General features: G+C 44.0%; 1 protein-coding gene across 1 annotated transcript; it reads left to right on the top strand.

Moving 5' to 3' along the window:
- Window positions 1–104: 104 nt before the first annotated feature.
- On the top strand, window positions 105–12,833 carry LOC110492546 (zinc-binding protein A33). The gene is made up of 6 exons (XM_036947558.1): window positions 105–1,015; window positions 5,007–5,102; window positions 5,214–5,444; window positions 5,563–5,585; window positions 5,671–5,789; window positions 11,918–12,833. The coding sequence occupies exons 1-6, from the start codon at window positions 611–613 to the stop codon at window positions 12,463–12,465; spliced, it is 1,422 nt and encodes a 473-aa protein (XP_036803453.1). The 5' UTR covers window positions 105–610; the 3' UTR covers window positions 12,466–12,833.
- The last annotated feature ends 2,992 nt before the right edge of the window (window positions 12,834–15,825 follow it).

Below are 15,825 nucleotides of genomic sequence, written 5' to 3'. Positions count from 1 at the left end.
CATTCACAAACACAACTCCAGGCTCTTGTTTGGGGAGTTGGTTTGTTGTGTGGAGTCACCATCTTGCTCTTGGCAGACTGAATGTAAACTCCAGTCCAATGTAGGAGTTTCAGCTGCTGAAGTTGACTGCTTTGCATTTCCATACAGTTGCTGTCTATGGTGCTGAATTGACCAGAGACATAGATAGTCAGAATTCAGCTAACAGTCAAGTCAGATGAGGAGAAACCTTAGATCAGTTTATTTGGTAAATTTCATGAACCTGGCCTTTTGAAGCAATAAAATCCAGTTATATTTAACCAAACACTGACATCTAGCGGAAGTGTCCTGCACAGACTCAAACTGATATAAAGACAACTCAGCAGAGAGCTCCACCCTACTCCTGCTTAACAGGAAGGAGAAAAGCTCACAACAGAACAGCGCTGTAACATTCAGCTATTTAGAATTCTTTGTAAACAACCAAGAATCAAAACAACAATTGAAGACTAAGGAACACCGTCAGGAAAACAGAGATTTCTAAGTTCAGATGAGTTTTCAAAAGTGAACCTTAGTCAAAAGAGTTCAGAAGTCAGAAGTGAAAGTAAACCTTCATAACAGAGATAAGCAGTGAGAAATGGCCTCTAAAGCTTCTCTCTCCGAGGTTGATTTCTCCTGTCCAGTATGCTGTGACATCTTCAAGGATCCTGTGGTCCTGTTGTGTAGCCACAGCTTCTGTAAAGCCTGTCTGGAGGAATACTGGAAACAGAAGACATCTTGGGAATGTCCAGTCTGCAGAAAGAAATCATCAATGGAATTCCCCCCCTGTAACCTGGTTTTAAAGAACCTGTGTGAGGCCTACTTACACGATAGAAGTCAGAGAGCTTCAGCAGGGCCTGAGGTGCTCTGCAGTCTGCACAGTGAGAAACTCAAGCTGTTCTGTCTGGAGGATAAACAGCCCATCTGTTTTGTGTGCCAAACTTCCAAAAAGCATAAAAGCCATGACTGCTGCCCAATAGATGAAGCTGTACTGGATCATAAGGTAGGAGATGTATTAATCACTACAATTAACACAGTTGGTACCGGTGCTCCCTGTATATAGCTTCCACATTGACTCCGTACCGGTGCCCCCTGTATATAGCTTCCACATTGACTCGGTACCGGTGCCCCCTGTATATAGCTTCCACATTGACTCGGTACCGGTGCTCCCTGTATATAGCTTCCACACTGACTCGGTACCGGTGCCCCCTGTATATAGCTTCCACACTGACTCGGTACCGGTGCCCCCTGTATATAGCTTCCACACTGACTTCGTACCGGTGCCCCCTGTATATAGCTTCCACACTGACTCGGTACCGGTGCCCCCTGTATATAGCTTCCACACTGACTTCGTACCGGTGCCCCCTGTATATAGCCTCCACATTGACTCGGTACCGGTGCCCCCTGTATATAGCTTCCACACTGACTTCGTACCGGTGCCCCCTGTATATAGCTTCCACACTGACTTCGTACCGGTACCCCCTGTAAATAGCCTCCACATTGACTCTGTACCGGTGCCCCCTGTATATAGCCTCCACATTGACTCTGTACCGGTGCCCCCTGTATATAGCTTCCACACTGACTTCGTACCGGTGCCCCCTGTATATAGCCTCCACATTGACTCGGTACCGGTGCCCCCTGTATATAGCTTCCACACTGACTTCGTACCGGTGCCCCCTGTATATAGCTTCCACACTGACTTCGTACCGGTACCCCCTGTAAATAGCCTCCACATTGACTCTGTACCGGTGCCACCTGTATATAGCTTCCACACTGACTTCGTACCGGTGCCCCCTGTATATAGCTTCCACACTGACTTCGTACCGGTACCCCCTGTAAATAGCCTCCACATTGACTCGGTACCGGTGCCCCCTGTATATAGCTTCCACACTGACTTCGTACCGGTGCCCCCTGTATATAGCCTCCACATTGACTCGGTACCGGTGCCCCCTGTATATAGCTTCCACACTGACTTCGTACCGGTGCCCCCTGTATATAGCTTCCACACTGACTTCGTACCGGTACCCCCTGTAAATAGCCTCCACATTGACTCGGTACCAGTGCCCCCTGTATATAGCTTCCACACTGACTTCGTACCGGTGCCCCCTGTATATAGCTTCCACACTGACTTCGTACCGGTACCCCCTGTAAATAGCCTCCACATTGACTCTGTACCGGTACCCCCTGTAAATAGCCTCCACATTGACTCTGTACCGGTACCCCCTGTAAATAGCCTCCACATTGACTCTGTACCGGTACCCCCTGTAAATAGCCTCCACATTGACTCGGTACCAGTGCCCCCTGTATATAGCCTCCACATTGACTCTGTACCGGTGCCCCCTGTATATAGCCTCCACATTGACTCTGTACCGGTGCCCCCTGTATATAGCTTCCACATTGACTCTGTACCGGTGCCCCCTGTATATAGCTTCCACATTGACTCTGTACCGGTGCCCCCTGTATATAGCCTCCACATTGACTCTGTACCGGTGCCCCCTGTATATAGCCTCCACATTGACTCTGTACCGGTGCCCCCTGTATATAGCCTCCACATTGACTCTGTACCGGTGCCCCCTGTATATAGCCTCCACATTGACTCTGTACCGGTGCCCCCTGTATATAGCCTCCACATTGACTCTGTACCGGTGCCCCCTGTATATAGCCTCCACATTGACTCTGTACCGGTGCCCCCTGTATATAGCCTCCACATTGACTCTGTACCGGTGCCCCCTGTATATAGCCTCCACATTGACTCTGTACCGGTGCCCCCTGTATATAGCCTCCACATTGACTCTGTACCGGTGCCCCCTGTATATAGCCTCCACATTGACTCTGTACCGGTACCCCCTGTAAATAGCCTCCACATTGACTCGGTACCAGTGCCCCCTGTATATAGACTCAACATTGACTCGGTACCAGTGCCCCCTGTATATAGCCTCCACATTGACTCTGTACCGGTGCCCCCTGTATATAGCCTCCACATTGACTCGGTACCAGTGCCCCCTGTATATAGCCTCCACATTGACTCTGTACCGGTGCCCCCTGTATATAGCCTCCACATTGACTCGGTACCAGTGCCCCCTGTATATAGCCTCCACATTGACTCTGTACCGGTGCCCCCTGTATATAGCCTCCACATTGACTCGGTACCAGTGCCCCCTGTATATAGCCTCCACATTGACTCTGTACCGGTGCCCCCTGTAAATAGCCTCCACATTGACTCTGTACCGGTGCCCCCTGTATATAGCCTCCACATTGACTCGGTACCAGTGCCCCCTGTATATAGCCTCCACACTGACTCTGTACCGGTACCCCCTGTATATAGCCTCCACATTGACTCGGTACCAGTGCCCCCTGTATATAGCCTCCACACTGACTCTGTACCGGTACCCCCTGTATATAGCCTCCACATTGACTCTGTACCGGTGCCCCCTGTATATAGCCTCCACATTGACTCGGTACCAGTGCCCCCTGTATATAGCCTCCACATTGACTCGGTACCAGTGCCCCCTGTATATAGCCTCCACACTGACTCTGTACCGGTACCCCCTGTATATAGCCTCCACATTGACTCTGTACTGGTGCCCCCTGTATATAGCCTCCACATTGACTCGGTACCAGTGCCCCCTGTATATAGCCTCCACACTGACTCTGTACCGGTACCCCCTGTATATAGCCTCCACATTGACTCTGTACTGGTACCCCCTGTATATAGCCTCCACATTGACTCTGTACCGGTACCCCCTGTATATAGCCTCCACATTGACTCTGTACCGGTACCCCCTGTATATAGCCTCCACATTGACTCTGTACCAGTACCCCCTGTATATAGCCTCCACATTGACTCTGTACCGGTACCCCCTGTATATAGCCTCCACATTGACTCTGTACCAGTACTACCTGTATATAGCCTCCACATTGACTCTGTACCAGTACCCCCTGTATATAGCCTCCACATTGACTCTGTACCAGTACCACCTGTATATAGCCTCCACATTGACTCTGTACCAGTACCCCCTGTATATAGCCTCCACATTGACTCTGTACCAGTACTACCTGTATATAGCCTCCACATTGACTCTGTACCAGTACCCCCTGTATATAGCCTCCACATTGACTCTGTAGCAGTACTACCTGTATATAGCCTCCACATTGACTCTGTACCAGTACTACCTGTATATAGCCTCCACATTGACTCTGTACCAGTACCACCTGTATATAGCCTCCACATTGACTCTGTACCAGTACTACCTGTATATAGCCTCCACATTGACTCTGTACCAGTACTACCTGTATATAGCCTCCACATTGACTCTGTACCAGTACCACCTGTATATAGCCTCCACATTGACTCTGTACCAGTACTACCTGTATATAGCCTCCACATTGACTCTGTACCAGTACCACCTGTATATAGCCTCCACATTGACTCTGTACCAGTACTACCTGTATATAGTCTCCACATTGACTCTGTACCAGTACCCCCTGTATATAGCCTCCACATTGACTCTGTACCAGTACCACCTGTATATAGCCTTGTTATTGTTATCCTTATTGTGTTACTTTTATTATTACTTTTTATTTTAGTCTACTTGGTAAATATTTTCTTAACTCTTCTTGAACGGCACTGTTGGTTAAGGGCTTGTCAGTTAAGTTAGCATTTCATGCTAAGTCTACACTTGTTGTATTTGGTGCAAAGAAAGTTGGATTTGATTTGACTTACAGTATGTGGGTAGCAGGTAGCGACCCACGGGTCGCTGTTGATAATAGCAGACCTTAACCATCCTCTCCAAGGGTGTCTCAGGTGGAGTTGGGATATACAGAAACCACCCTTCCAATTCACATGTGTATTAATACACACTTGTATATGTTAGAATATAAGCTCCCACCTAATTGTGTTTTTGTATGTGCATACAGTCATTGTGAATTAAGATCTGTGTGCCAATCCACTCCTTTTACACACAGCACCTCTTTATAATGCTGTTTCATTCCAGGAGGAACTCAAGACTGCACTGGAGCCCTTACAGGAGAAGATGAAGGTCTTCAGAGAAGTTAAACTGAGCTGTGATCAAACAGCCAACCACATCATGGTAAGAATACAGAGTGAAGCTGAGATACAATGATACTGTGAAGATTTAGAATAACCCTGTGGAATTATGGATATTGATGATTTCTTTGACATTCCTTTCTACTGTCTCCAGAACCAGGCCCAGCACACAGAGAGGCTGATTAAGATGGAGTTTAAGAAGTTTCATCAGTTTCTATATCATGAAGAGAGAGCCAGGATAGCTGAACTGAAGGAGGAAGAGGAGCAGAAGAGTCAGATGATGAAGAAGAAGATTGAGAAGATGAGCAGAGAGATATCATCACTTTCAGACACAATCAGAACCATAGAAGAAGAGCTGGGAGCTGAGGACATCTCATTCCTGCAGGTAAGGACTAATCTACCTCTGATAAATCAACTGCCGTATCAATTATTAAATAAATATTGTAGTAATTGATTTTCTAAGATCAATGCATCTATTAACGTGTTATTTTGTTTCCCAACAGAACTACAAGGATACAGTGAAAAGGTAATGGGACTTTATTTTGTCTCTCTCTTCTCTGTGGTTCTGTATCAAACCCCACAGCAACACTGACTCCTGAATGTTCTTCCAGAGCCCAGTGTACACTGCCAGATCCAGAGAGGGTTTCAGGAGCGCTGATCGATGTGGCAAAGCACCTGGGAAACCTGCAGTTCAGAGTCTGGGAGAAGATGCAGGGAGTAGTTCACTACAGTGAGTAGGTATTTGAGATATAATGGGTATTAAACACTGAGTGGACAAAACATTAAGAACACCAGCTCTTTCAATGATTTAGACTGACTTGGTGAAGCCATGATTCGTTATTGATGTCAGTTGGTAAATCCACTTCAATCAGTGTAGGTAAAGGGGAGGAGACAAGTTTAAGAAAGATTTTAAATCCTTGAGACAGTTGAAACGTTTTTTGTGCCATTCAGAGGGTGAATAGGCAAGACAAAACATTGAATTGCCTTTGAACTTGGTGTGGTAGTTGGTGCCAGGCACACCGGTTTTTGATCTGCTGCAACACGGATGGGGATTTCATGCTCAACCGTTTCCTGTGAGTATCAAGTATGAGCCACCACCCAAAGGACATCCAGCCATCTTGAAAGAACTGTTTGAAGTATTGGAGTCAGGATTGGATTGGATGGGCTAGTATCCCTGTGGAATGCTTCAGTCCTTTCCTGACGAATTGAGCCTGTTCTGATTGCAGAAAATATTAGGAAGGTGTTATTAATGTTTTGTACACACTGTATATTGGACCACCACTATTACTCTCCAATACTGAAAAAATAGACAGTGAATGATATTTAGAATTACTTACATACTGTACATTTATTTTGTACGTTTACAGAGGATCTTCCAATAAGTAATCAAATCAAATGTTATTGGTCACATACACATGGTTAGCGGATGTTATTGCGACTCTAGCGAAATGTTTATCATGTGCACTTACACTACCATTCAAAAGTTTGGGGTCACTTAGAAATGTACTTGTTTTTGAAAGATAAGCAAAATATTTTGCCCATTAAAATAACATCAAATTGATCAGAAATACAGTGTAGACATTGTTAATGTTGTAAAATACTATTGTAGCTGGAAACGGCAGACTTTTAATGGAATATCTACATAGTCGTACTGAGGCCCATTATCAGCAACCATCACTCCTGTGTTCCAATGGCACGTTGTGTTAGCTATTCCAAGTTTATAATTTTAAAAGGCTAATTGATCATTAGAAAACCATTTTGCAAACATGTTAGCACAGCTGAACACTATTGCGCTAAAGAAGCAATAAAGTTGTCCTTCTTTAGACTAGTTGAGTATCTGGAGCATCAGCATTTGTGGGTTCGATTAAAGGCTCAAAATGGCCAGAAACAAAGAACTTCATTCTGAAACTCGTAAGTCTATTCTTGTTCTGAGAAATTAAGGCTATGCCATGCGAGAAATTGCCAAGAAACTGAAGATCTCGTACAATAGTGTGTACTACTCAAATCAAATCAAAGTTTTTGTCAGGGGCACCGAATACAACAAGTGCATACCTTACAGTGCTTACTTACAGGCTCTAACCAATAGAGCAAAAAAGGTGTTAGGTGAACAATAGGTAAGTAAAGAAATAAAACAACAGTAAAAAGACATGCTATCTACAGTAGCGAGACTATAAAAGTAGCGAGGCTACATACAGACACCGGTTAGTCAGGCTGATTGAGGTAGTATGTACATGTAGATATGGTTAAAGTGACTATGCATATATGATGAACAGAGAGTAGCAGTAGCGTAAAAGAGGGGTTGGCGGGGGTTGGGGGGAGGCACACAATGCAAATAGTCTGGGTAGCCATTTGATTACCTGTTCAGGAGTCTTATGGCTTGGGGGTAGAAACTGTTGAGAAGCCTTTTTGTCCTAGACTTGGCACTCCGGTACCGCTTGCCATGCGGTAGTAGAGAGAATAGTCAATGACTGGGGTGGCTGGGGTCTTTGACAATTTTTAGGGCCTTCCTCTGACACCGCCTAGTGTAGAAGTCCTGGATGGCAGGCAGCTTAGCCCCAGTGATGTACTGGGCCATACGCACTACCCTCTGTAGTGCCTTGCGGCCGAGCAATTGCCATACCAGGCAGTGATGCAACCAGTCAGGATGCTCTTGATGGTGCAGCTGTAGAACCTTTTGAGGATCTCAGGACCTATGCCAAATCTTTTTAGTTTCCTGAGGGGGATAGGCTTTGTTGTGCCCTCTTCACGACTGTCTTGGTGTGTTTGGACCATTCTAGTTTGTTGTTGATGTGGACACAGAGGAACTTGAAGCTCTCAACCTGAATGGGGGCATGCTCGGTCCTCCTTTTCCTGTAGTCCACAATCATCTCCTTAGTCTTGGCTACGTTGAGGGATAGGTTGTTATTCTGGTACCACCCGGCCAGGTCTCTGACCTCCTCCCTATAGGCTGTCTTGTCGTTGTCTGTGATCAGGCCTACCACTGTTGTGTCATCTGCAAACTTAATGATGGTGTTGGAGTCGTGCCTAGCCATGCAGTCGAGGGTGAACAGGGAGTACAGGCTGAGCATGCACCCCTGAGGAGCTCCAGTGTTGAGGATCAGCGTGGCAGATGTGTTACTACCTACCCTTACCACCTGGGGGCGGCCCGTCAGGAAGTCCAGGATCAAGGTGCAGAGGGAGGTGTTTTGTCCCAGGATCCTTAGTGGTGAGCTTTGAGGGTACTATGGTGTTGAACGCTGAGCTGTAGTCAATGAATAGCATTCTCACATAAGTGTTCCTTTTGTCCAGGTGGAAAAGGGCAGTGTGGAGTGCAATAGAGATTGCATCATCTGTGGATCTGTTTGGGCGGTATGCAAATTGGAGTGAGTCTAGGGTTTCTGGGATGATGGTGTTGATGTGAGCCATTACCAACCTTTCAAAGCACTTCATGGCTACGGACGTGAGTGCTACAGGTCTGTAGTGATTTAGGCAGGTTGCCTTAGTGTTCTTGGGCACAGGGACTATGGTGGTCTGCTTGAAACATGTTGGTATTACAGGCTCAATCAGGGACATGTTGAAAATGTCAGTGAAGACACTTGTCAGTTGGTCAGCACATGGCCGGATCACACGTCCTGGTAATCCATCTGGCCCCGCAGCCTTGTGTATGTTGACCTGTTTATAAAGGTCTTACTCACATCGGCTACGGAGAGCGTGATCACACAGTCGTCCGGAACAGCTGATGCTCTCATGCATGCCTCAGTGTTGCTTGCCTCGAAGTGATTTAGCTATTCTGGTAGGCTCGTGTCACTGGGCAGCTGGCAGCTGTGCTTCCCTTTGTAGTCTGTAATAGTTTGCAAGCACGGCCACATGAGACGAGCATCGGAGCCGGTGTAGTATGATTCAATCTTAGCCCTGTATTGACGCTTTGCCTGTTTGATGGTTTGTCGCAGGGCATAGCTGGATTTCTTGTAAGTGTCCGGATTAGAGTCCCGCACCTTGAAAGCGGCAGCTCTGCCCTTTAGCTCAGTGCGAATGTTGCCTGTAATTCATGGCTTCTGGTTGGGGTATGTACGTATTGTCACTGTGGGGACGACATCCTTGATGCACTTATTGATAAAGCCAGTGACTGATGTGGTGTACTTCTCAATGCCATCGGAAGAATCACGGAACATGTTCCAGTCTGTGATAGCAAAACAGTCCTGTAGTTTAGCATCTGCTTCATCTGACCACTTTTTTATAGACCGAGTCACTGGTGCTTCCTGCTTTAATTTTAGCTTGTAAGCAGGAATCAGGAGGACAGAGTTGGGGTCGGATTTATCAAATGGAGGGAGAGCTTTGTACGCGTCTCTGTGTGTGGAGTACAGGTGATCTAGAAATGTTTTCCCTCTGGTTGCACATTTAACATGTTGATGGAGATTTGGTAGAACTGATTTAAGTTTCCCTGCATTAACTTCTTATTTCACTTATCCAGTGAAATGTGTCCGAAATTCAAACTACAGAATTATAAATATTTAACTTTCATAAAATCACAAGTGTAATACATCAAAATAGAGCTTAACTTCTTGTTAATCCAGCCGCTGTGTCAGACTTCAAAAAGGCTTTACGGCGAAAGCACACCATGCGATTATCTGAGGACAGCGCCCCGCATACAAAAGCATGAAAAACATATTTCAACCAGGCAGAAAGTCAGAAATAGCGATTTAATAAATGCCTTACCTTTGATGTTCTTCTGTTGGCACTCCAAAAGGTCCCAGATACATCACAAATAGTCCTTTTGTTCGATAATGTCCTTCTTTATATCCATAAAAACTCAGTTTAGCTGGCGCGCTTCAGTCAATAATCCACCCAGTTTCCCTCCATCAAAATGCATACAAAATGAATCCCAAACGTTACTAATAAACTTTTCCAAACAAGTTAAACAACATTTATAATCAAACCTTAGATACCCTAATACGTAAATAAACGTTCAAATTTAAGACGGAGAATCGTTATTGTCTTTACCGTAGAAAAATACAAAAGAACACGCTCTCTTCCATGCGCTTGGAAACACTACAGCCAAAATGGGAGCCACCTAGAAAAACTTCAATTTCTGGCTAATTTTTCCAAAAACCAGCATGAAACTCTTTCTAAAGACTGACATCTAGTGGAAGCCCTAGGAACTGCAATCTGGGAGGATTTCGCCTTCTAATAAAAGTGACAGCCATTGAAAACAGTGGTAGACTGAAATATTGTTTTTTTGGGATGGTTTGTCCTCGGGGTTTCTTCTTCCATATCAATTCTGTTATACTCACAGACCTAATTTTAACAGTTTTAGAAACTTTAGAGTGTTTTTTATCCAAATCTACCAATTATATGCATATCCTAGCTTGGGCCTGAGTAACAGGCAGTTTACTTTGGGCACGCTTTTCATCCGGACGTGAAAATACTGCCCCCTACCCGAGAGAGGTTAAGGTCTTCGGCCACTAGGAGCGCCACCTCTGGGTGAGTGGTTTCCTGTTTGCTTATTTCCTTATACAGCTGACTGAGTGTGGTCTTAGTGCCAGCATCTGGCTGTGGTGGTAAATAAACAGCCACGAAAAGTATAGCTGAAAACTCTCTAGGCAAGTAGTGTGGCCTGCAATTTATCACAATATACTCTACTTCAGGCGAGCAAAATCTAGAGACTTCCTTAGATTTTGTGCACCAGCTGTTGTTTACAAATATTCTCACCCCCACCCCGGCTTACCAGAGTGTGCTGTTCTATCTTGCCGGTGCAGCGTATATCCCGCTAGCTGAATACCCATGTCGCCATTCAGCCACGATTCCATGAAACATAGGATATTACAGTTTTTGATGTCCCGTTGGTAGGATATTCGTGATCGTACTTCGTCTAATTTATTGTCCAATGATTGCACGTTGGCGAGTAGTATTGACGGTAACGGCAGCTTTCCCAGTCGCCTTCGCCAGGGCCTGACCAGGCATCCGGCTCTTTGTCTTATGTACCTGCGTCGCTTACTCTTGCAAATAACCGGGATGTCGGTCCTGTGGGGTGTTTGGAGAATATCTTGTGCGTCGTCTTTGTTGTAGAAAAAATCTTAGTCTGATCCGAGGTGAGTGATCGCTGTCCTGATATCCAGAAGCTCCTTTTTGCTGTAAAATATGGTGGCAGAAACATTACGTACAAAATAAGTTACAAATAACGCAAAAAAACCCACATAATAGCACAATTGATTGGACCCCCGTAAAACTGCTGCCATTTCTTCTGGCGCCAACTGTCTCTAACCAGAATAGAAAGAGGAGTGGGAGACCTCGGTGCACAACTGAGCAAGAGGACAAGTACATTAGAGTGTCTAGTTTGAGAAACAACATCAACAGTGAAGAGGCAACTCCGGGATGCTGGCCTTCAAGGCAGATTTCCTCTGTCCAGTGTCTGTGTTCTTTTGCCCATCTTACTCTTTTCTTTTTATTGGCCAGTCTGAGATACGGCTTTCCTTTAATTAGCACAACAGTTTTCAGCTGTGCTAATATAATTGCAAAAGGGTTTTCAAATGATCAATTAGCCTTTAAAAATGATAAACCATTGGAACACAGGAGTGATGGTTGCTGACAATGGGTCTCTGTACGCCTATGTAGATCTTCCATCAGCTGTTTCTTGCTACAATAGTCATTTACAACATTAACAATGTCTACACTGTATTTCTGATCAATATATTTTATTTTAATGGTAAACGAAATGTGCGTTTCTTTACAAAAACAAGGACATTTCTAAATGACCCCGATCTTCTGAACGGTGGTGTATGTAACACAAAACATACAACACATAGCATTATATATCATATGCAGTAATATATTCCCCCTACATTTGAATTAATCCAGTGTGTATGTGTTCTCTCTCTCCAGCTCCAGTTACTCTGGAACTCAACACTGCCCACCCAGATCTCATCCTGTCTGATGATCTGACCAGTGTGAGATACAGTGATGAGAAACAGCAGCTTCCTGACAACCCAGAGAGGTTTGATAGCCATAGAATGGTCCTGGGCTCTAAGGGTTTTAACTCAGGAACACACAGCTGGGACATTGATGTTAGGAAGAATAAAGGCTGGGACCTGGGTGTGATCACAGAGTCTGTCCAGAGGAAGGGATACAATGGTTATTGGCATAGATCCTGGGGTGTGTTGTTTGGTGGTGGTGATTATAACACACATGCACCAAATAAGCCACTCGCTCCCCTCATAGTGAGACAGAATCCCCAGAGGATCAGAGTGCAGCTAGACTGGGAAGGAGGAAAGCTGTCATTCTCTGACCCTGTCAATAACACACATCTACACACATTCACACACACTTTCACTGAGAGAGTCTTTCCATATATCAGGAATCTCTGTTTTCTCCACCCTCTGAGAGTGCTACCAGGGAAGGTGTCTGGATCAGTGGATACTGTCTCTGTCTGAATCAGGGACTAACAGGATGTAAATGAGTCAGTAACACCCCTTGATGTCCTTCATTAAGATTCTCACAGAGGGAGGACACACTGTGATGGAGATTATCATTGTCTGACTCACCTGTTACTAATATAGAATGAATATGTAATCTGTTCTTTGTTGGTTTTATTTTTTACCACATTCACATTTTGTCTGGTTGTTTTAACCCCTGCAGTATGTATCCCAATAAACTTGGGCTGCTTGAATGGCATTTGGCGTATAGTGTTGTGGCCTTGGACCATGCCTCTGTTAGCTAGCTTGTAGACAATGACACCGTTAATGTATGTCTGTAGAGTGCAACACATTTTCAACCAATAAACATGTTTGAATTACCTGGAGCTGCTTCCATCTGTGTTAGGATTATGGGGTTAAAGGTCAGCTGTACACAGACAGACAGACAGACAGACAGACAGACAGACAGACAGACAGACAGACAGACAGACAGACAGACAGACAGACAGACAGACAGTGTTGGGGAATAATCATAATTGGTTGGTAACATAGGTAAGATGTTTTATATTCATCATATGCTTATGAGTTATTTCTCATAAGAATGTATTTTGTTGTACTATAGTGGTGGCCATTGGCAGTTATCTGTTCTCTGTCAGGACTAAGTTTGGGCCGCAGAGAGGGGAGAGGTCAAGGTGAGAGGTCAAGGTGTCATCATGTGTAAACATATCTTTTGCTCCACTGTGTCTGTGTGCCGGTCACTCCCTACTTTTCCCATCTGGGAGAGGAGGATGGCAGTGTCTGGAATCATTCTATGCTCCCTCTTTTGTTGACCTATAGCCTCACTCTCCTCTCCGTGAGTTTGTCCAGGATTGGTTGTATTTAGAATTGGTTGTATCTAAATGACAATTTGATATATATCATAGGGTGGGGGTAATGTCTTGGTACCATTTTGTACCAAGGACGAAATAAGAGCTTTGTTTAGGAGACCAAACTGAACGATAATTTATAGCCAACTCTGTCTGGCTAGGGGATACTCCTCTCTGAAGTAAAGTATTTTCTTTGTGTAAGTTCCTAAGACCTGTGGTTTGTCATGCCGTCTAGGGGGGGGGGGGGGGGGGGGGGGGGGGGGGGGGGGTGGATCTTTGCTATTAAAGGATCTCAGTTGCAATGTAGAGGGGGCTCTCAGAGAATTCATTGATAGACAGTGAATTGATCTGAGAGTCACAGGGTTGTGATAGAGCTCATATAATTAAAGATGGACTTTGATAACTAACTCTGACTTGTGTTGTGGTTTGCTCTCATGATTTGGTAAATAGAGGAAATTTCCACGACAACAGACAGACAGGCAGGCAGGCAGGCAGGCAGACAGACAGACAGACAGACAGACAGACAGACAGACAGACAGACAGACAGACAGACAGACAGACAGACAGACAGACAGACAGACAGACAGACAGACAGACAGACAGACAGACAGACAGACAGACTCAATTCCTACAACCCTTTTGCCTCTTTCTGGGAACCACAGGTTAACATTAGGAAAAGTCTATAATCTATCATTGTTTCAGTTACTGTGACATCATAAAGCCCTTGATAAAACCTCACTCACCCATGACATAACATTGTTCAGTCAGTAGAAAGGACTGTAGATTACCCCAGGATATCTAGTCAATCCCAACGTCCCATTGTTATCTAAAGTTCCTCTTATGTCACATAAGGACAGTGTGTTACACAAAGCCAGTTTGACTGACAGGTGGTCCCTGGGAACAGCAGACCCTCTCCAACTCCTCTAGTTAGCAGTGGATCATGCAGCAAAGCTATCAAGGAAAGTGCAATCAAAGATCCCTCAGGAATTGAGCCCCCTTGAATTATTGACCCCTCAATCCGGATCTAGGGATTTAGTTGGTTTTATCTCTTATAATCTACAGCCTCTCTCTACTGAGTAGCTTTATAAGGACAGAGTGGTCCAGATTCTGAGTCTCTGAATCTGTAGAGCCATTACCAGGCTACTACACTACACAGCTATAGGGCCTCGATTAGACTGCTGGATCTATTATTGATCTGCTACTGGACTGCTTTATCTATTATAGATCAGCTACTGGACTGTTTTATATATTATAGATCAGATACTGGACTGCTTTATCTATTATAGATCTGCTATTGGACTGCTTTATCTATTATAGATCAGATACTAGACTGTTTTATCTATTATAGATCAGATACTGGACTGCTTTATCTATTATAGATCTGCTATTGGACTGCTTTATCTATTATAGATCAGATACTGGACTGTTTTATCTATTATAGATCTGCTATTGGACTGTTGTATCTATTATAGATCTGCTATTGGACTGCTTTATCTATTATAGATCTGCTATTGGACTGCTTTATCTATTATAGATCTGCTATTGGACTGCTTTATCTATTATAGATCTGCTATTGGACTGTTGTATCTATTATAGATCTGCTATTGGACTGCTTTATCTATTATAGATCTGCTATTGGACTGCTTTATCTATTATAGATCAGCTACTGGACTGCTTTATCTATTATAGATCTGCTATTGGACTGCTTTATCTATTATAGATCTGCTACTGGACTGCTTTATCTATTATAGATCTGCTATTGGACTGCTTTATCTATTATAGATCAGCTACTGGACTGCTTTATCTATTATAGATCAGATACTGGACTGCTTTATCTATTATAGATCTGCTATTGGACTGCTTTATCTATTATAGATCAGATACTAGACTGTTTTATCTATTATAGATCTGCTATTGGACTGTTGTATCTATTATAGATCAGATACTGGACTGCTTTATCTATTATAGATCTGCTATTGGACTGCTTTATCTATTATAGATCAGCTACTGGACTGCTTTATCTATTATAGATCAGATACTGGACTGCTTTATCTATTATAGATCAGATACTGGACTGCTTTATCTATTATAGATCTGCTATTGGACTGCTTTATCTATTATAGATCAGATACTAGACTGTTTTATCTATTATAGATCTGCTATTGGACTGTTGTATCTATTATAGATCAGATACTGGACTGCTTTATCTATTATAGATCTGCTATTGGACTGCTTTATCTATTATAGATCAGATACTGGACTGTTGTATCTATTATAGATCAGCTATTGGACTGCTTTATCTATTATAGATCAGATACTGGACTGCTTTATCTATTATAGATCTGCTATTGGACTGCTTTATATATTATAGATCAGATACTAGACTGTTTTATCTATTATAGATCAGATACTGGACTGCTTTATCTATTATAGATCTGCTATTGGACTGCTTTATCTATTATAGATCTGCTATTGGACTGCTTTATCTATTATAGATCAGATACTGGACTGC

The sequence above is a fragment of the Oncorhynchus mykiss genome, chromosome 16 (assembly GCF_013265735.2).
Source record: "Oncorhynchus mykiss isolate Arlee chromosome 16, USDA_OmykA_1.1, whole genome shotgun sequence".
NCBI lineage: Eukaryota > Metazoa > Chordata > Actinopteri > Salmoniformes > Salmonidae > Oncorhynchus > Oncorhynchus mykiss.
This window is presented reverse-complemented; position numbering and strand designations above follow the sequence as displayed.